General features: G+C 42.5%; 1 protein-coding gene across 10 annotated transcripts in view; it reads right to left on the bottom strand.

Moving 5' to 3' along the window:
- PSD3 (pleckstrin and Sec7 domain containing 3) overlaps nt 1-20,836 on the bottom strand; it is a 559,242-nt gene that overhangs the window by 166,393 nt on the left and 372,013 nt on the right. The window contains exon 1 of one of the 10 annotated variants that reach the window (XM_081221109.1): nt 14,131-16,702. The exons of the other annotated variants lie outside the window; for them this stretch is intronic. Coding sequence (XP_081077235.1) covers nt 14,131-14,289 — 159 coding nt within the window. The 5' untranslated portion in view covers nt 14,290-16,702. Of the gene's footprint in view, nt 1-14,130; nt 16,703-20,836 lie in introns of those variants that run through there. 10 annotated transcript variants of the gene reach the window in all.

Genomic DNA, 20,836 nt, shown 5'->3' on the forward strand with positions numbered 1-20,836 from the left:
GCCACTATGGAGAACAGTATGGAGTTTCTCACAGAAATTAAAACTAGAACTGCCATATGACCCTGCAGTCCCACTTCTGGGTATTTACTGAAGGAAACAAAAACGCTAATTTTAACATATACTGAAAAGACATATGGACTCCTACGTGCACTGCAGCATTATTTTATTTATAATATCCAAGATATGGAAACAATGTACGTGTCCATGAATGGATAAACTGCTTTCTCCCTCTCTCTCTCTCTCTCTCTCTCTCTCTCCCTCCACACACATACACGCACACACACATACACACACGTACACATATACACACATACACACACACACAGAGGAAAATTATTCACCCATTAAAAAATGAAATCTCGCCATGTGCAATAAGATGGATGAAGCTTCTGAGTGTTATGCGAAGTGAAACAGGTCAGAAGGAAAAGATAAATACCATGTGATCTCATATACGTGGAATCTAAAACAAAAAACACACAAAAACCCCAAGCTCATATAGAGAAAAGATTGGTGGGGTTGCCAGAGGGGTGGGGTAGGGATGGGGGAGTGGGAGAAATGAGCAAAGGGGGTTAAAAGGTACAACCTTCCAATCATAAGATAAATAAGTCATGGGGATGTAATGTGCAGCATGGTGACTATAGTTAACAATACTGTGCTGCATATTTGAAAGTTGTTAACAAAGATCTTAAAAGTCCACATCACAAGAAAAAAATTTTTTGTAACTATGTAAGGTGATGGGTGTTAACTAGACTTATGGGGTGATCATTTCATAATGTATACAAAGATCAAATCATTATGTTGTATGCTGAAACTAACATAATGTTATATGTCAATTATACCTCAACTTAAAAAAACCCTGTAAACATATCCTAATGAGTTGATTTGAATATCAAGTCTAAATGCTGGTTCAATATCAAAAAACTGACTAAGACTCATCAGCAAGCAGGTAACATAGCTGAGTACAGTAGCCAGGGAGATACTCTTGGGAATTAGAGAAAGCCCGATCTAGAGGGGTGGGTGACACTCAGCTGTAGCCTGATTTCAACCAGGTGGGAATGAGGATTCACTATGGCTAGCTCTTATTATTTTTCAGAAGTAGCTAGAAGTACAAATTACTCAAGGCTCACAAATTTTCAAGTGTGGCAACAAAAAGAGCAACAAAAACAAACAAAAAAACCCCCCACTGTGGGCCAAACTAAACACATCTGTTATCCAACAGGACATCAGCATTGAAATTCTGATTAGAATGAAGTTATCAGAAAACTGTCAGGAAAGAACAATGAGAATCCCAAATAGAGAACAGATACAGCAAAACTTCCTGGTTTATGATGTAGAGACTTAACACTTCTGAATATTGGATGTTTCACTTGATGAGATTTCTCTAACTCTGTGAGGATGCTCTAGCCATTTCTCAATGGCTGATATTCCACTGATGATAGATAATAATATAGCCATCTATGAGGCCACACTACGTGAGGCATCGTGCTAAGAGAGTTATTTCTATTTAATCTCACTGAGTCCTCACAGCAACTGTATGAATGAGGTATCATTATCCCTGCTTTAGAAATGACATACCTAATGCTCATAAAGGTTAAGTAATCTGCCAAAGGTCATAGCGCAGAGCTGGGGATCTAAAGACAGGTCTGTCTGAAGCCAAAGTCTGTGCTTGTAAAGTCTGCCCTAATCCTGATGCAATGCTGACATATATAACATACTATAAAATAGTATATATACAGTATATATAAAATGTTTTAAGTTAACATAGATTGAGCAATAGATTTTACAACTTCAATAAGTGCTTTGTTGTTAAAAACTTACTAGATGCTAGTTTACAAATTTAAAAACAAACAATGCTATTCAGATTCTTCCATTTCTTCGCCTTTTACTTTCTGTTATATCAGCTCAGGACTTTCTGTTATATCAGCTCAGGACTTGTTATTTAGTTTATTTAAAAGTAATGTTTTCACAAGGAAAGATATCCACGATCCTGAGTTCTTACGTGAGAAAACAGCATACCTGTGCTGACGGTCAGTCATCCCATTCCCCTTTAACCTGTCATGCATCTCTGTCACCTACCTGCATGCTCCAACTGCCTATGTGGCATGCCTGCTTGACTCACTGCATTGCTCTAGCATACAGTAGCCACAACAAATATTTTATCCTAACATATGCTGAGAGGTCAGGGGAAAGTATTTTTTATAACTACTAAACAATGATAAGATTGCATTTTTTTCTATAATAGTATTGTATACAGTATAAGTATTTATACAGAATAGTATTTTTTATAACTATTAGAAGACTAGTTCACGTTTGTGATATGAACAGTATAGTATAACATAACAGTTGTAACAACTGTAACAGTATTGTATAAATAAATCTCTTAAAACTATTCACTCATTCATTCATACGTTCAGTCAACTGAGTCTCGACTACCTGTCAGGTGGGCAGGTTGTCAGGTACTCATACAGGCATTGAAAGCCCAGCGGTGAACAACACAGGCATAGAACTTAGATTTAGTGGGGGTAGAAAGGCCGTAAAAGAATAAGAAAACAAATAAAGATTATTCTGTCATTTTCTGGTAGGCTACCAAATAATTATTATAAGGTAATTAAAATAAGGTAACAATAACTCAAAAAGTAGCTTTAGACTGGATGGTTGAAAAAGCCTCTCTGCAAGGAAATTTAGCGTGGAAGCAACAGCCACAGGAAGGGAAAGGGAAAGAGCTCCTGGCATAACTGAGCCTGGTGGGTCTGAGAAACAAACAAGGCCAACATGGCTAGAGCACAGCGGCCTGAGGCGTGGCTCCTGACAAGGACAAAGAGGTAAACACGTCACACAGGGTTTTTGACCAGAAAACAAGGGTTACTTCCGCGTGTGTTGGGCAACCACTGGAGGATTTTAGCAGTAGAGTGACCTGCTCTAATTCATGTACTTCAAGGTCGCCCTGGCCACCAAGTGGAGAAAGGATTGGAAGAGAGCACGGGAAGCTGCAGTGAGACTGGCGGTGTCTGGTGAGGGGTGGTGTTACCGGGCTTGGTGGGGGGGGGGCAGTGCAGACTGGGGATGTATCAGACCATTTTCCTAAATTGTGGGAGAAGAATGGCCCATTTTCACACACCTCAAGCACAGATAAAAAATTGGGTAAGACAGTTCCAACAGTGGCACCAGAGACAGATTGCTCTCCATTAGTATTTAAAGTCATTTAAGCTAAAACTGGGGTAGCTATATTAGAATATGCAGTCAAAGGGGAAAAGTAAGGTGCAAAACAGTCTGTTTAGTATGTTCCCACCTTGTGGACAAAATGTATCTATGTTTGCTCTCACTACATCTCTGAAAGGATACAGAAGAAACCACTGCTGAGATTTCCTTTGTAGAAGGCAACTGGGGGAATGGAGTGGGAGAGAGAATTTTCCATGGATAACCTTCTGTACTATTTGAATGTTTACCACACCATAAATGCTTTACTTCTTCAACTAAAAATCTAGATACTTTATTTTAAACTCCTCACACATGTGATCAAGACTCTCCCTCTCTTTAGTCCCCACCATACCTCATAAATTGTCTTGATCACGGCATGTTTTAAAGAAACAGGTGTTGAGAAGACAAGGACCTCGGTGATGATGACCCTGACACCATGACACCATGACTCCCATCAGGGAGGCCAGAGCACAGAACAAAGAACAGTGGACTAGAAATCAGTTCACTTGTATCAAACCTGCCCCTTCCATCAGCTGTGTGACTTTAGGCCACTAACACTAGCCTTTGGTTCCTTCATCGGTAAAGATAACAATAATCTACCTCACAGAATCGTGAGGATGAAATCAAACTGTCAGTATGAAAACATCTGTACTTTGTAAAGCAACACGTGAATGAAAGGTACTATTGTTACATACAGTCCATGCTTGTTCTACTCAAGACTTTACAGGACACTTGAAGTAAACATCCAGAATCCATCCATTCCATTCCCTATGCCAAGCATGCTGGGCCTGGGGAGAATCACTTATTTTGAATCAAATTGGCAGTTTGGCATTATAGACAAATATGCCAACAACTAACATTTACTGAGTAGTTAACAAGTGCCGGGACCTGTACATGTATGACATTGTTCACCACCACTCATGGGTATTATTCCCATTTTACAGATGAGGAAACTGAGGGTGCAGAGAGGGTAAAGAGAGTGTTATTAGGTGGGAGATCTCAAAAAGGAATCACAGGCAGTTTGATTCCAAAGCCTTTTAAATTTTTTCCTTCACTTTTTTTCCTTGACTTTTTTTCCCTTGAAAAATCTAGGCTTTCACTTCCTGTCTTCACTTCAGGGCAGAGGAGCTTGAATCTGTTATGTAATTCTCCCTCCAAAACCTACAACAATAGGAGTACACGTCTCTGACCACTCAGACTAGTATACTATTCTCCCAAGAGAACTCCAACCTGGACGGCTAAAACGGTTCGCAGCTACAGTCCCACTTTAGGACATGCCAGGCTGGGTGTCTGACAACTGAGAAGATACTATCCATACAGGTGACATTTATTGAGCTGCTACATGCTGAGCACTTATATCTACTATTTCATTTAACTCTCTACAACCTATGAAATAAGTATGACTTAGTCCATCTCACTGATCTCAAAGCTATAGAGTAGGCAGATTGTTACTTGCTGCAGGTTGTAGGGTACCAGATCAAATGCAGGAGGCCAGTTAAATGTGAACTTCAGATAAACAATGGCTAACTTTTTTCAAGCATAGGTATTACCTCCCAAACTTTGCATGAGGCATACTTATACTAAACATTATTTATTACTTACCTGACATTCAAGTTTAACTGGGTGTTTTGTATTTTTATTTGCTAAATCTGGCAACTCTCCCTGGTGACAGAGTTGCAGTGGCAAAACTGGAACTCACGCATAGGACCATCTGCCTCCAGAGCCCAGGTTTTTACCTTTTATTTATTTATTTTTTTGTGGTACATGGGCCTCTCACTGCTGTGGCCTCTCCCGTTGCGGAGCACAGAGAGCCCAGGTTTTTATTCACTGCTTTACATCTCTTGTCCTTCCCAAGATGGACTTGCTGTGACTGCGTCAAAACCCTCCTGGGAAGAGGATATGTAGCTCAGGTAGAAGAGGAATTCACTGAAGTACCAATGGAAAGATTACAACATATATTCTGAGAAGATCTGCATCTTCAAACAAATGTGGGCATTAAAAACTAATGTCCAAAAACATTATGCAGATGTGATTTAATGTAGCAATCGTTAGAGCCTGATAACTTGGAAAAAGTTAATGTAATGATAGTCTTAGTAAATCACCACCTTCTTCCATAAGAATTAAGGTTAACTTCCGAAGTATTCTTCAGCGTATGTAACTATTCTCTGACCTGCATAAGCATCATGATTTTCAAATTCATTGCCTTCATAGCTATCTCCTGATTTTGCTTTTAATTCTTATACGCGAATCCTCTGATTTATCTATCAAAAACTTGTCTGGATTTGGATAGCTGGGCCATACTTTTGAAAAATATAACAATAACCAATATTTTCAAAGAAGATTCTGGATTGTACTTGCCATATCTGTTATTAGACCCTCTTGTTGTAAGCCTTGCTTGTTGGGAAGTGGCAGGCACATACCATAATAAAGGAAGCTTCATAATTTTAGTACATAAAGAAAACATAAATTCCAAATGACCTTGTAAATTACATGCAGTAAGTTTTTAAACACCTGAGAAAATGATCAATTATATTTAATGATTATGCACATGATGATAAAGTTAATGTACACAGTTAAAAAACTGCTTGCTGAGTAACATGCAGAGTTCTTTTTATAAATGGCTTATAAAAATGATTCCTGGGGGACTCTGACATTTAGAGAGAACATCAGGCATGGCATTTGTTCTCTGTCATTTCCATGCATTAGACAAAGTAATGAAGACAAACCAAATGGAAACAGATTTCATCCAAAACAATCAATACAGCCAAATTAAATAATCTAATCCAGTGGTTACCAGGCTTTGCGATTTCACAAATAGGAAAATTTTGAAAAGAGGTTTGGGAACCCACCTAGAACTGCCAGATTTCCATTTTGTCAAGTGAGGAAATAAATTAAAACAAAACACTACCTTCTACTGCCATCATTCCAACAAAATAATTAACAAGGACAACCTCAGGACAAAGCACCGTTTCCCAAGAAAGGACCATACCTTTACTAACATTTTCACTATAGACTGAAAACTTTGACAGCAACCAGCAGCAGAACACGGTCTAGTCCTATAGCTGCTAGAATACGGTGTCTGAGAAAAGATGAAATTTTTAAAACAGAAGTCCCTATTATTTGGTATTTGATAAACACAAAGTTAAGATACACAAACCATTCTAGTCAATGGAAATTATTCCAGTCTCATGTGTTGTCCATTTTCCTTGTTGTTCATTTTTAAACTTTTATCAAAGGAATACATTTATCATTTTCATAATCAAAATTACTAAAAGGCATGTAGTGAATAACAATCCTTTGATTTATTTACTTCAGATTTTTGTTATCCAGAGCTAACCTCTTTCAACTCCTTTTTTTTTTTTTTTTTCTATTTTCAGTATGAACTACTGACTTTCAACTGTGGAGCTCTGGAAAAGAGCACTTATCTCTCTCTCTCCTTCTCTCTCTCCCTCCTTCTCTCTCTCCCCCTCTCTCTCCATCCATCTCTCTCTCTCTCTCTCTCACACACACACACACAGTATGCTCTTACTCCCCCCTCCACTCCCGATCCTCCCACTAAAATTATATCACAATCACAATTTAGAGGTGCATCAATGTTCAGTGCCTACCTTGTTATGACGAGGCAGATGGAATTCACTGCTGAGCTATGTGTGCAGGAGGCCACAGTTGCTTCTTTATGAACTTTTTGTTTTTCCCAATGTTAACCATGACCTCATTTTGTTGTTGTTGACTTCATTTTCTAAGAGCCTATCTCTAATCCATCACCACACAGGGAATCTCCTCTCCATATGGTCCAACACTTGACATATTCTCTCAGTGACACTGCTGGAAGCATCCTTGGAATCCTCTATTCTCCCACTCCAATCTGAACTGGTCAGTTTCTCCTGCACACCACAACTACTGACCTGTGCGCTCTGGAGCCAGCACGTTGCAACTAGAGAAGCCTGCGCGCTGTCAACAAAGAGCCCGCACGCCGCAACTAAGACCCAAAACAACCAAAATAATAAACAAACAAACTGGTCAGTTTCTATCTCCTGCAGAGCTGCTGTTCTGGGGCTTCCCCTTTACTATCATCCTGGGGTTCCCCTCTGACTCTCTGCTATTAGATTTCTGTGTACTGGACACCATGCCTTCTCTTCTTCCAGTAACTTCAAGTAAGATGGGAGAGGAGAGAAGAGACTGCCCATTGTGAAATGTGTGTACTTTTCACTTAACCCACCTATTTTCAATGTGGGAATCCCACTGCTGGCCTCAACTGAGCCTGATTTCCTAAGTCCAAAGTCTCTGAGAGGAGCTGCAGAAGATGGGGGATATGGTCACTAGGCTCTGCAAAGCAGGGCAAGGCGTCTAGAGGGTCCAGTTACCAATTTTAAAGGACTTAAGGGATTGTTCTGTTTTGACTCACTGCCCTCAGAGGTAGCCAGTGACTCTGATTCCTACGCCTTTCCTGTGTTCTATGGGCTTCCAGGTCTGCAGGAACCTGAGTTTCAGCTCTCTCTGCGGTTAACAAGTCTTTCCATCTTTTGAATTTTGTTGACATCTTTGAGGGAATCTGTCTCGTTCTCTGTGTCCTTGAAGATCTATGAGTTCTACTGTCATTTTAGTGGGGTTATGTAGGCATAGGGATAAAAGCACATTTGTTATCTTAAATTTTAATTTTAAGAGTTATGCTTTTGCAGCGTATAAATACCATTTAATCATGATCTCAGAGTTCACAGCAGGGGGTTGATGAGGCATACAAAAACCCCCTCAAAACACTGCCCAATCATAATAAAAGCATTCTGGAGAGCCTTTCTATTTTAACTGCTTTTCAAAAAGTGTTCTGAGGAAGAGAACTGTCATAAATCAGAACAAAGCTGGTACTTTATCAGTGCCTCTAAGTGACAGGAAAGACCTTCTATGCTCAAAGCGCTTTCCTTGTCTGTCTGACTATTAGGTCTAGCTAGTTAACTAGACCTCAAACCTTCTGATTTACTTATGCTGCGAAGTCTCAGGAGACAGCTCTAATAAAAAGCTCAGTAGGAAGCGATGCCCTTGTCATGGCTACTGCGGGTGCAGGGTCTGGAGGGGCTCCCCTGCCCACTGTCAGCCCCTCCAGACCCCCGTCAGCTTCTCAGCTGTGGACCTGAGGCTGACGCCACTAAACCGCACCTGGGTGCAAGGAGGAGACCAGCGATTGGGCCTGGGAGAGCTGCATACTCTCGCCTGATTTACTGGAGTCAAACAGAAACTTGGCCTGCCAGATCTGAATAGAGCGATTACAAGTATACTGATGTCTCCAGCTGCCCTGGGTACCTCACGTCCCACCGCTTCACTGCAGGCTGCAACCCCTGTCATGTCAGGGGATGAGCCAGGCTAGGAAGAGGGCCTCACCCAGTACTTTCCTAAAAATTCTGACATGAAGCATTCCGAGTAATCTACGTAGAAAAACAAATCCCACTGAAATCAGATGATCTGTGTGTAAACCAAAATGTTGTACCATCAGAACGTGGTAGACCAGATCTTTTCAAAGAGTGTACTGCTTGGAAGATAAGATAATGCTCAAAAATCTTAATTAAAAGCCAAAGATAGAAGAGAAACCCCATAATAAATTACTGAGGAGGAGCTACTTTGCCCGGCTGCTCATGGTTTCTGTATCACTATGCATGAGTAAATAAAAAACATTCTCCAGAATTTTCCCGTTAGTCCTTAAGTGGAATGCAACCCCTGAAATCTAAACCAGGCAACCAAGCATAATCTAACAACAGGTTTCAATAAAGGAAGGCGTCGTCCTGGAAAACGCAGGACATCTGGTCGCCATGCAGGTTCCCACACAAGGGCTCCTGATGGTTGACTTCAGGTTATCGCCATGCTACTAACCTCCTTGCATCTTCAACAAAGACTATCTTAAAAATGCAAGTTTTTTTTTTCTCCCGTAACTCCCATCTTAACACTATTTCACAGATTTCTCTTCTTCCCTTCCCTTGATTCTGACAAGCCTAATATAATAGCTTGCCAGGAATGAAGACACGGACCAGCATCTTCTTTACAATGTTCAAATACTGCCTGGAAGCTCTGAAACACCTGCCTAGTACACCATCCCTGGAAGAACGTGTTCAAATAGAAAGGCACGAGTGCAGCAGAGTTGGATGCAGTGTGACACTGGGATTATTCTAACGACACTCAAACCAAGTACAAAACCACGGGCACCTTAAGCAAATGAAAATGGGTAAATAGGAGGATAGTGAAGATCTGCTTTTAATTACATTTAAGGGTCAACAAGTGTCACCCCATCATGAGCATAGTTTGCTGAATAACCTAAATAATCATCCTTTAAAAAAAGGTACTAATTTACATGAAAGTACTGGCAGGATCTGAAGAATTCAGAAACAACGTGGGGTGAGGGGAGGGGGAGTTAAGGGTTGGAGGAAAATCCAAAAACACAAACGTAACAACAAAAACCAGTATCACCGTGCTAGCTTTAGAATTTAAAATAAAACTAAAGGTGGTGAAAGCTTCTATTTGGGTCTGAAAAGGGTTAAACAACTTGATAATTACGTAGTCTGCAGCATTACCTTCCAGAAGGGCCAGGTATCTTAAGGCCTCCTCTGGGTAAAGACCACATTAAAATATCAAAATGTATTAGTTTGTCAGAATCACACCTGAGGGAAAAGCATAACTTCTTGGATCACAAGAAGTGATTCCAGCGTGAAGACAGTAGAGTCGATATAAGAAAAAGAGAGTCTGGAGATAAAACTGTTTTTATCTTTGCACAACCAGATTTACTTTGTGAAAGATACCTCCTCTCAGACCCTCTCATGTGCCAGGGTCATAACTAGTAATGGGAGATGTTCTTCATATTCTGGCTCTAACAGTTTAGATCTACTGTCCTTCTGAAAGGATCCAACTGAAGGATGATGAATCTACAAGGTTAAAAGATGTTCTACTTCAATTTAAGAATAAAAAAATACAAGAAGACATTTGCAGGAAATTTTCCAAATTATGACTAAGGATTTTCTTCATATTATATGAGAAATACATTTTTTGAATAGGCAGACATAAATGACCCATTGAACCAGAATCTCCTTCCCAGGCTCTAAGCCTTAGTTTAAAGAACAAAAAGAGATCTAGTGGGAAGCAGCCGCATAGCACAGGGAGATCAGCTCAGTGCTTTGTGACCGAATGGAGGGGTGGGATAGGGAGGGTGGGAGGGAGGGAGACGCAAGAGGGAAGGGATATGGGAACAGATGTATATGTATAACTGATTCACTTTGATATAAAGCAGAAACTAATACACCACTGTGAAGCAATTATACTCCAATAAAGTTGTAAAAAAAAAACAAAAAGAGAAGAAATAAAAAAAAAAGAGATCTGGACAAGAATGACAACAACCCACAAACCTCTCAAGAATAACTTCAGGTCGCAAAGGGGCACGGTAATGATTTCCTCTGGGTTCCTTCGTGTATAGATTTGGTTCCCAGAGGGAGAAATGATTAACATTTACCGAACAATACTACAGCAAAGCCTCTGCAGAAGGGAGAGCACAGAGTTGACGGTGTCTTTCACACCACGGCAGCGAGTTTTGCAAAGCGATGAATTAGGCCCTTCCACTTGCCTTTCATGTGTTTATGGTTAACTCCAAGCACAGGAAGAGGTTTATTCAAAATATATGTAAACTCACCTTCCCTGAATCTAGCTCAGTCTTTAAGGTTCCTCATACAGAGGAATAACCATCAGCAATCCCCACGAGGTTTCTAAAATTAACTTTGCTCAGAACTAGGGGATCATTTCACCAACCCCTGCTCTTTATGGGTGAGTGTCAGGGAGGAGAAGTGACCTGTCCAGGTGCACACTGCTGACCAGTGAGCAAAACCCCGGCCCGCCACAGGGATGCTGCTACAGCACAGAGCAAAAGGCCCCCGTTTGCAGTCGGCATCACCCAAAGTGCCAGGGGTTCTGCTCTGCAATCTCACTGTTGGAGAAGTTGATTTCTTTGCTGTACTATTGAATAGCTTGAAACAGTTCGCTTGAATCCAGATGATAACCAACCAAAGAACTCTTGGTTTAATCTCTAGCCTCATACTATTTCTCAAAAAATGCCTCAGGAGTCAACCATGCGTGTCACACTGACCTACAACCACAATAGAAAAGCGTCCCGTTGAGACCCCCTCATCTATAATGCATAGTGTAGTTGGCAAGGGACAGGGAAGGAGAAAGCGGTATTGTCAACATGAGCTTTTATAGGTTTACGTTTTAAACCGATGGCTGGCTTACTCAACTTGAAAGCTGCGTAGTACTGAAATAACTTATATTTCCAGGGGGATGTGGAAACGTGTGGCAGAACCCAGGCTTGATCGGCATCTTCTTCCATGGCGCACGCCTGACTCAGGAGTGCCTGTCTTTAGACACCGACCCGAAATGCCCCCTGGGTCAGAAGCACAGCTAGCAGCTGGGCCGCCCCCTCACGGCCAGGGGCTCACGGGCACCCTTCCACCAGCAGGCCCTTAGCGGATAAAGAGCCACAACAAAGTCAGACTTCACTAAGACATTTAAATAACGCATGCATTCTCCAAAAACACGTACATGTTCTTCTAAAGCTTTCAAGGGATACAAAACATGTTACATAGCTCCAGCTCCTTGACAAGGGACCACAATGACTGCACCTATTCTAGAAAACGCCAGAGTTCTAGAGACACAAAAGTCACAAAATTAAGTCCCAGGAGCATACCCCAAGTTAATGGTACCTTACTGGCTTTTTTTTCAGGGAATGGTGATGGTATCTCTTCTAATCATTAGATTAGATAGCTTGCATTTTGGATGAAGAGTCAGATAATGAAAATGTGTTAATTACATGATTAGCAGGAAGAAGCACTGATTTGATTTTAAGTGCTAAAAAAGTAAGGTGAATGAAAATTCTGATTATTAACCCCCGGAGTAAAACATGTACACTGTGGACAGGAATTCATGTTGATATGTATTTATACACGTCTATAATATAGTTTGGGGTTCAGTACATTTAGGGTATAAGCCTATAGTGTTATTCAGTTTACCTCATTTAGGGAACAAAAATGGTTAGTGAAAGATTAAGTTTAATCTATCTAATTTCCCATTCTAATGATTTTCTGTTAGCTACTTCTGGTGCTCAATTTTAAAAGACTACATAATGCTATAAAAATATCTCTTGTGAGAGAGTGGGTGAATGCACCCGCCAGAACTTCCTATGCCTCAAAAAATGTAATTTAAACAAATTTGACTATAATCTCCAAAGTACCATGTGATGGCCTACTGCCTACAATCCTCCCAGAGGTCTTTTATGCTATTCTCTCCTTGCTATGTTTGCAATACGCCCCCTCCCTCCAAAAATGCTTGGCTTTCTCTTGCACAGAATCAAATCAAACAGAAGAACCTGTACTGTGTGACAAACAGAGAAGATAGTTAGAGCGTCCTTCCATTTCGCATGTATGCTAGATTCCTACATTACAGTACACAACCGTAATTCTGGGCAAATAGACTAATATTACAATGCTTAAATTATCATCAGGATTGTTGGTAGATGATGATGGTCTGATACTGTGGGCACAATCCATATTAAAACAAAACCTAAACATGCTTCTTAGCACTCTTAATAGAAGCTAATCAGAGCCATGTTAAGAATCACATACCTGCCCACATACACTTAGCTACTTAATAATATAATAAGCCATCCAGGTCTATCTCAGCAGGAAACAGTAGTCATCACACCACAGGAGGTCTCCTAACACTTCCAATAGAAACCAATACATCCCCAGGCAGGTCACATTAACAGGACGGTGAAAACACATGTTTCTTCCTAAAGCTACAGCTTTAAAAAAAAATACAAAGGAGGAAAGAGTTACATCTGAAGACATTCTAGCTAGAAAATCTGCTAATGACTGATGGGGTTCGATCCCACTGTATCACAGCCTAAGGGAGTGGGTAAGAAGCCAACATGTTTCCTAAAGTCATATGAGGTATTCTGCCCCTCCCTCTACCCCCACCATATTTCGAGGGCACCCAGTTATTACCAAAGTCTCTCAATAGGTAAATGTCACAGACGGCGGCTGGGAGGGACCTGTGAGGAGACCGGGTGACACTGAGCTGTGCTCCTGAAGCTTCCCCTGCACACATCAAACCTCCGAGTCTCCAGCACAATCATCTACATCTACAGCCCCAGAGTTCTGTGATCCCATGATTCCATTATTCCATTTTTAAACCTGTGGAGTGGGAGTGTTTCTGAGTACCCTGCTCACACAGATGGTGGTGGGAAGAATCTCAAGAATATACTGCATGTAGTAAATGCCCATTTCACTACGTAATCACCCCTTCACATCTCATATGAGCAGAGATGATGTTATCTTACAGACAGTCACAAAAGACAAGTGAATAATGGCAGCACAGCATCAGCATACATACGTGTAAGGAACATGAGAGAAGAAATTCTTCCCAATTACATACACCTGAGGCTCTGCATGAGCTAAGGATGTAGTGTAATAGGACCCGGTCTGCCCTCCACATATTAGGGGGAGAGCAGGGGAGGGAAGGCAAGAGGACCTATCTGAACGATAAAATCACACACACTGTCTCTGTATTCCTGATGTTCTAAAAATACACTGCACTGACAAGTCATTTGTCAAGGCAACCTTTAGGAGACTAAAACGCCATCAATGTGCCAACCAACACTTCTCCACTATCATTTCATTTTGAGCCCTGCTTCACCCTTGTCTTCCACAAACTGGCTCTTTAGCAAACTGACCCACGCCACAATCTTAATATCTGGAGTTCAGATACCACCCCTCTCACCTATTATCTTAGAGCCATTTTATGCACCGTACTTTCTCAGTTTGTCACTGCACATTAGACGCTGGCAAAGACTGTACCAAATTTCGTTAACCTAACATACAACTGTCAATACGCTTGAACGTGGTATCTCTTTACCTTGGTCTCCTTGGCAGAAAACTCTGAGGAGTTGGAAATTTTCATAGACTTTGACCGGTGTGACTGCCGCCGGATGGAATCCTCCCGGGAATATTTCACAGAGCCTGAGGTCCTCACCCGCACCTTGCTGGCACTCTGAACACTGTTCACGCCAATCATTTCGCAGGCTGACTGGGGAAGGGGCTTGGAGAAATACAAAGGCACTTTCCAGCCGCTGCAAGGCTCTAATGCTGGAGGAGCTCCGCCGGGCCGCGCCTGAGCAGCTCAGAGCTCCGAGATCGCCTTAGCCCAGGAAACACCAGGCTGCTTCCTCCAGCGTCAACTACCCTGCTCGCAGAGAGTCTGATTGTTCCAGGCACAGCTCACGTCACTGGCTGCGAACAGGAAAAAAAGCAACCCCAGCCCTGCTACTCGTCTCTCTGTTACACACACACACACACACACTCACCCCATATTCACACACTGGAACAAATGGCAATTGGCCAGGCAAGCAATTCATTAACATTCCGAATAGCAACACTATTTCTCTTGTGATTGTGCAGCAAGCTCATTAATGTCAACAACAAAATAGAGAGACCACAGATAAAAGTCTCAAGTCATCTGTTAGGCATTACGTGGGGTGAGAACAGAGATAAATTTTCAAAAAGAAAAAAAAATACGACGGGCATCAAAAGGCTCAGTCAATTCCAAGCAAGGAAAAGGATGACAGCCACAAAGCCATCCCAGTGAGCATTTATTTTCCTCTCCCCTTCCTGTTCCAGGCCACATATCGTTTAACAGTAATTCAAACTGCATTGCCTTCTGAAGAACTAAATGTTTCTTACAGCCTCAGACTACTACAGCCAGATGATTAACCAGGAATGTGGTCAGCCCGTACGAGAAATCCAGAATAAAGATGGTATGTAAAAAAAAAAAATCAATCGGTTAGCACATGTTAGCTTTAAATATGCCTTAGAGTGAGAGACATAAAGCCAAGTCTGACCAAGAAGGAGCAAGAAGCTTTTCCAAGAGCTAGAAATGCTCTGTCGGCACAAGAATGCATGCAGCCCCCTGAGTGAGAATTACAAATTGGAAGCTAACAGTAGACCAGAGAATTTTAGTTCCTGACATGTGAAGTTCTGAGTATAATACTCAGGATTGCAATACGTCACTTATCTGGAATCCCGGGGGTACAGAGGGTCAGTCACAGAAGCCTCCAGATAAAGGAGGGCTTAGTGTTAATATAAATACAATTTTAAAATAGTTTGTAAAATGCCAATCCGGAAGACAGTGCTGCCTCAACCGACCCATTCCTCAAATCTGATCTTTTCTTTGATGACTCAGGATTACAAACTTCGTACAGTACAAGGCACAGCTCCTGAGCACTATTCAGGAACGTGGGCTGTCTCCTCTGCTGACAGTGAGCCTGGCAGGTGATGCTTGGACTTGGGCTGGGCTGCACCCCACGTCGGGGGCTACCTCCTACCTCCTCTGGCCTCTTCACTTCCCATCTCCTACCCTTGAAGCCCGTGATGCTTCAACTCTGCTATGAGCGAAACAAAGACATAAGAGATCTTTGGTAGAGTCTGGTCTAAAATGATAATAGATAATTGCTTCTGGACGATCCTGGAGATCTCCTCTGCTTTAAGAATGCAGAGTATAGAGTCTATGACATCATATTTGGCTACTTTAAGGTAAACTTTCTTCTCTTCCCAGGTAATCTGAAGCTACTGAACCTTTTAAATTAAAAAAATTCTGCAGTGACTTTATATTTTACAAAGCATGCTCCAAAGACATAAAAAATGATGATAAATTGCTCGTTTAGAACATGCATAATTCTCACTTAAGCATATGGTGATTCTATAGGCCAATATCTCCATTTAACACAAATAAGCCTGAGGTAGAACCCATGAAGGAACTAGCAGCAGAGCCAAGATAAAAATTCAAGAAGTACTAGTGGAAGACACGAGACCCTGCTTCAACGTGTCAGAAACAGGGAACATGCTGTAAAAGCAGCACATCGTCTGGGTATTTGCCAGGCAGAATAATGGGTGAGAACACACCTCCTGATGAACTTAATCTCCTTTTCCCCACCAAAAAGCTTACATAAAAAGAATGAAAACCATGTGCTGCCATGTACAGAAATGGAACCTGATATACAACCTGATTTCCGGGACGTTTAGCAGAAATATCCTATCTTTACCCAAATATGTTACCTTGATCCAAAGACTGCCCAGCTGGTATTATTCCTCCTGTAATGTCATCCCTAATAACAACTTTCGCCTGTTCAACACCTTACACGTTACAGCAGCAGCACAGGTTATCTCATTTGGGTTCCCAACTCGACAACGCTGTGAGGGGGTCGGGGTGAGTGGGGACTGTAGAACCCCCTCTTCATAGGCGGCAGAAGTCAGCTCGGGAGGTGATGGCAGAGCCGCATTCAAATCCTCACTTGGAGCCACACCACGCACCACGCAGTTTCCTCCTACTGTTCCCAGCGCTCTCGTATCGGGACGGAGTGAAGAGCACAGAGCCATGCCTCCACGGGGTCAGGATGAACACCACAGGGAGCACGTGAGGAAGCTGGCAGGGACCCCTAGCACTCAGGACCCCTGGGTGCTCTGACCCCACCCTACCAACCTGAACTCAGTCCCACTTCTTCCCAGCACCGCCGTCCCCTGCAGTCAGGCCTGTGTCTTCATTCCCTAGGACTGCAGCCCTCACTCAACCTGCACACGCAACACAGGCTTGCCTGCTTGCCGAGGCTCTCCTGAATGGCCCCCGCTGGTGTCCTCCCGCCGGGCACTCTCTTGCTGCACCCTGATCCTGGCTTTCACCATTCAGGGTTCAGCTCAAATGTTACCTTTTCCAAGGGACCTTCTCTGGCCACCCTCCTGAAACAGCCCCACCCCCGACCCCAGTCACCCTCCATCACGACTGCCGTCTCCTGTCTGTAGGGCATCCCTGGCTGTCTGAAGTCCTCCGCGTCGCAGAGCCTATAACAGCATCTGCAGAGAGCAGGAGCTCAATGACTACTTGTCAAATAAACTCCTTAAATGTACAGGAAGTTTCCCTTCTCTATTGTATTTCATGTCATTTTCCTTTTAAGAAAATTCAGCATAATCTTTTTTCTGAAAAATGACTACAGTTCATGCAAAATGAACTTCTTTCCTAAAGGTAAAATAGAGCACGCAGTGAATTTTAAGTTTCCTTCCCACATTAGTTTCCCAGTCCCTTTGCCCAGAAAGAAGCAATACTGCCAGATTCCTAAGCATCCTTCCAGAGACAGTCCATCCATGGACACTGTGTGTATGTGTGAGTGTGTATATGTATCCTTTTTCTTCTTATGGCCTACAAATGAAAGCATGATATATATTCTTTCTGTTTCTTGTTTTTCCTTACCATCAAGATCATTCTACTTTAGCACACATAAATCTCCCTCACTCTGATTCATCGCTACACAGTATTCCAGCATACAGATGTATCAGGGTCTTATTACTGGACATTTAGTTTGCAGTCCTTTGCTCCATAAATAAGGATGCAGTGAATATGCCTGTAATGTAGCACACCTTAAATAACATTTAAACAATATGATTTTCCAATTGTTTTCGGAATAAGACTAATTTTCCTCCCCTTACATTTACATCACCCACAGTTGTGGTGTTAGGTACATATGGGGTTCACAACTAGATTCAATATTTAATGATGGCCCCGTCCTGCCCCATCCTGCTCTGAGAAGGCTTGACCATCTTTAGACATCAGCCAGCCTGTGCAGAGGAGCCTGCTTGCCATAAAATAGAGGCAGGCCTCCTGGAGAGCAGCAGCTGTTTAAAGTACAAAATAACTTTTCATAAAAGCTTTCGCAGAAAATAAAGGTGACTTCCATATCAAATGGGAATTGTAGGGTAAATTGAATTACGCAAATTAACTGGAAGGCTGGGAATCCATACTGCACCTTCTGATGTTTTCTCTTACTGAAGCCACTATTTGGAACACAAGCCCTAACAAGTTTCTAAAAAGTGTCCCAGTTAATGGTCAAAAGAAAAACTCTCTAAACCTCTCAAAAGGCAGAGTCCCAGAGAACTGAACCCCATCAAATACATTGCTCATGTGTGCCTACCAGGTGCCAAGTGCCAGGGATACGTACAGCACCAATACCGTAAGGCCCTAACATGCAGCTGGCACCCAGTTGGGGGTGGGAGGCGGGGTCAGCAGGAAATTCTGCCACAGTTACAATGGTGAGTACCTTCTGGATATCCATGAACTAAAGACTTGCAGAACTCCAGTGAGATAGTTGGGAGGACGACAGTGGCTTCTAGGCAGGTGCGTCCTTCCTCTAGAAAGCTGGGACGAAGTGAGAGAGTGACATGGACTTATATACACTACCAAATGTAAAACAGACAGCTAGTGGGAAGCAGCCGCGTAGCACAGGGAGATCAGCTCTGTAGTCCGTGTCCACTTAGAGGGATGGGATAGGGAGGGTGGGAGGGAGACAGAAGAGGGAGGAGATATGGGGATACATGTACATGTACAGCTGATTCACTTTGTTATACAGCAGAAACTAACACACCATTGTAAAGCAATTCTACTCCAATAAAGATGTTAAAATAAAACACAGAAAACCACTGTGGAACCATTAGCAGAAAAGGCCGAAGACTGAGTTAAGCACTCTGGAGAGAAGCCAAAGTGGTAATGAATTCTAAATATCAACTGTCCAGAGGTACAATTAACACAGTAGAGGAGGGAAGAGAGGCGTGAGATGCAAGAGGAAACCAGCTGCAGTTTATTTTCAGAACAGAATGATGGCCGTCAAAGGATCTCATGGCTCTCCCAGGTTCTTTGGGTCACACTGGCTTGTGTGGAACAGGGTACAGCGAGCGAACCAGACCTGGGAGTCAGGGTCACGTGGCCCTACACCGTCCAGAGGCTGGCGGTACTGTCACGAAGGCGTTAACAAATGATGTCTGTTCTAGGCCGTTCATTTGCACTGAATCTCGGTGGGAGAGCTGGAAGGAACCTTAGAAACAATCACCTTCAGGCTCTTCATTTTATAGATGAAGATTCCTGAGGCCCAAGAAACATGAAGTGGCTTGTCCAGGGCCTCGAAACTAAGGGACAGAACTGAGACTTGAGTCCAGGTTTCCTAATTTCCAATAGAAGCTGTTGTTCTCCTGTGCTATTTGCTTCTTGAAGCTAAACATTCCACAACCACACACCTTTTCACACTGCATTAAGGCTTAAGATGGTTACCTTGAAATCCAATGAGGAGACTGACTCCAGAAGTGAATGGAGGCCAGCCACTCATGTAATAACTGCAGAGAGGAGGCTTGAAAAATCAACTCTTCCAACAGCTCAGGAACAGTCTGGGGGGCCAGAAAAATGTGTGGAAGCTTCCTGCCCCCTAACATGGCAGGAGTGAGGTAGGTATCGTTCCGTTCTCTGGGTACTATTCCTTTCCATACAGCAACATGATCACAAAATCAGTCAACCTTCCAGAGAACAATATCTACTTTACCACAGTCATTGAGAGTACATACAAACAACCAATGGTTTTAAATAATAAAAAGAGATAAATTAGATAAAAACGAACTCCCTGCTTTTTTCCTGTCTTCTTCCAGGCTTTCCCAGCTGATCCTTTTCTAATCTGAGGACCCATTTTGAACCCCAGCAGAGGGTGGCAGCCATCTAGCGCTCCATATGGCAGGACTAGATCCTGATCCCCAGGTGGTCCAGCCACATGAGACCTCACGCAGGCTCCCCTGCCTCTGTTCTGTGCTAAGAGTCTGAGCCAGAACCCTGTTGCCACGCGTCACCAATCTACCACCTTAATGGATTAGACACCTCACAGACTACTTTCCAAAACAGAACTCATACAGCTTCTCTCGGAATACATACTGGACCTGCTCTCTGGTCCCTTATCCTTCAATCCCAGCCTGAGGAGCTAGTTTCACAACCCATTCCCTTTGTCCACTAATACTTTTCATAAAGGTCTGATGATGCTTATCCTTACCCATCTCAGGTGGATACAAAAGTGAAAAGTTTTGTCTAGCCATGGGGCTAAAGGTTTCCTTCACTCATAAGTCATTATCTGAAATGTAAACTAAGCCCAATTTTAATGAACAATCACCGTCTTCGGTAATTGGCAGTTGAAGGTCGAAGTTGTCTTTGACTCGTTCAACCCACGAGGATGCGCTGCTTTCCTCCAGCGGCCCTCAGCCTCGCCTGTATGTTCGCAGGCTTTAGTTCCATCTGTTCCTTAAACACACAAAGGAACAGGATGGGAAAAAAATCTTTAAATAGAACCTTCTTACATTTAAAATTAAATAACATTCTTGCTGGGGGGAGGGGGAGGCGGGGGGAGAAACCACCCTGTAAGCATGAAATAGTTCCAAACTTGAAAAAAACATTATTTATCCCTCATAAACCAAATCCAGTCATGTAAGACATTTAGACAAGAGTCATATATTAGACTTGCTATTTAGAAGCCCAGGAACACAGAAGGAAAACTGCATCTTTGTGTTCAGAAGACATAATTCTGTGTCACTGACAATGCCACAGTCAGCTCAGACCTTTTCAAACCATCTCATGGAAAAGCAACACAGAGCTTTGTCTTGAAGTCACGAGACCTTCTGGAGGGGCAGAAAGCCTCTCATGTACCACTAAGACACGAAAACCTTCTTCTGTGCCGGAAGAAGGTGCTCTTCATTCTATCCCAAAGTACATACAA

Source organism: Mesoplodon bidens (genome assembly GCF_964165515.1).
Source record: "Mesoplodon bidens genome assembly, chromosome: 20".
NCBI classification, from domain to species: domain Eukaryota; kingdom Metazoa; phylum Chordata; class Mammalia; order Artiodactyla; family Ziphiidae; genus Mesoplodon; species Mesoplodon bidens.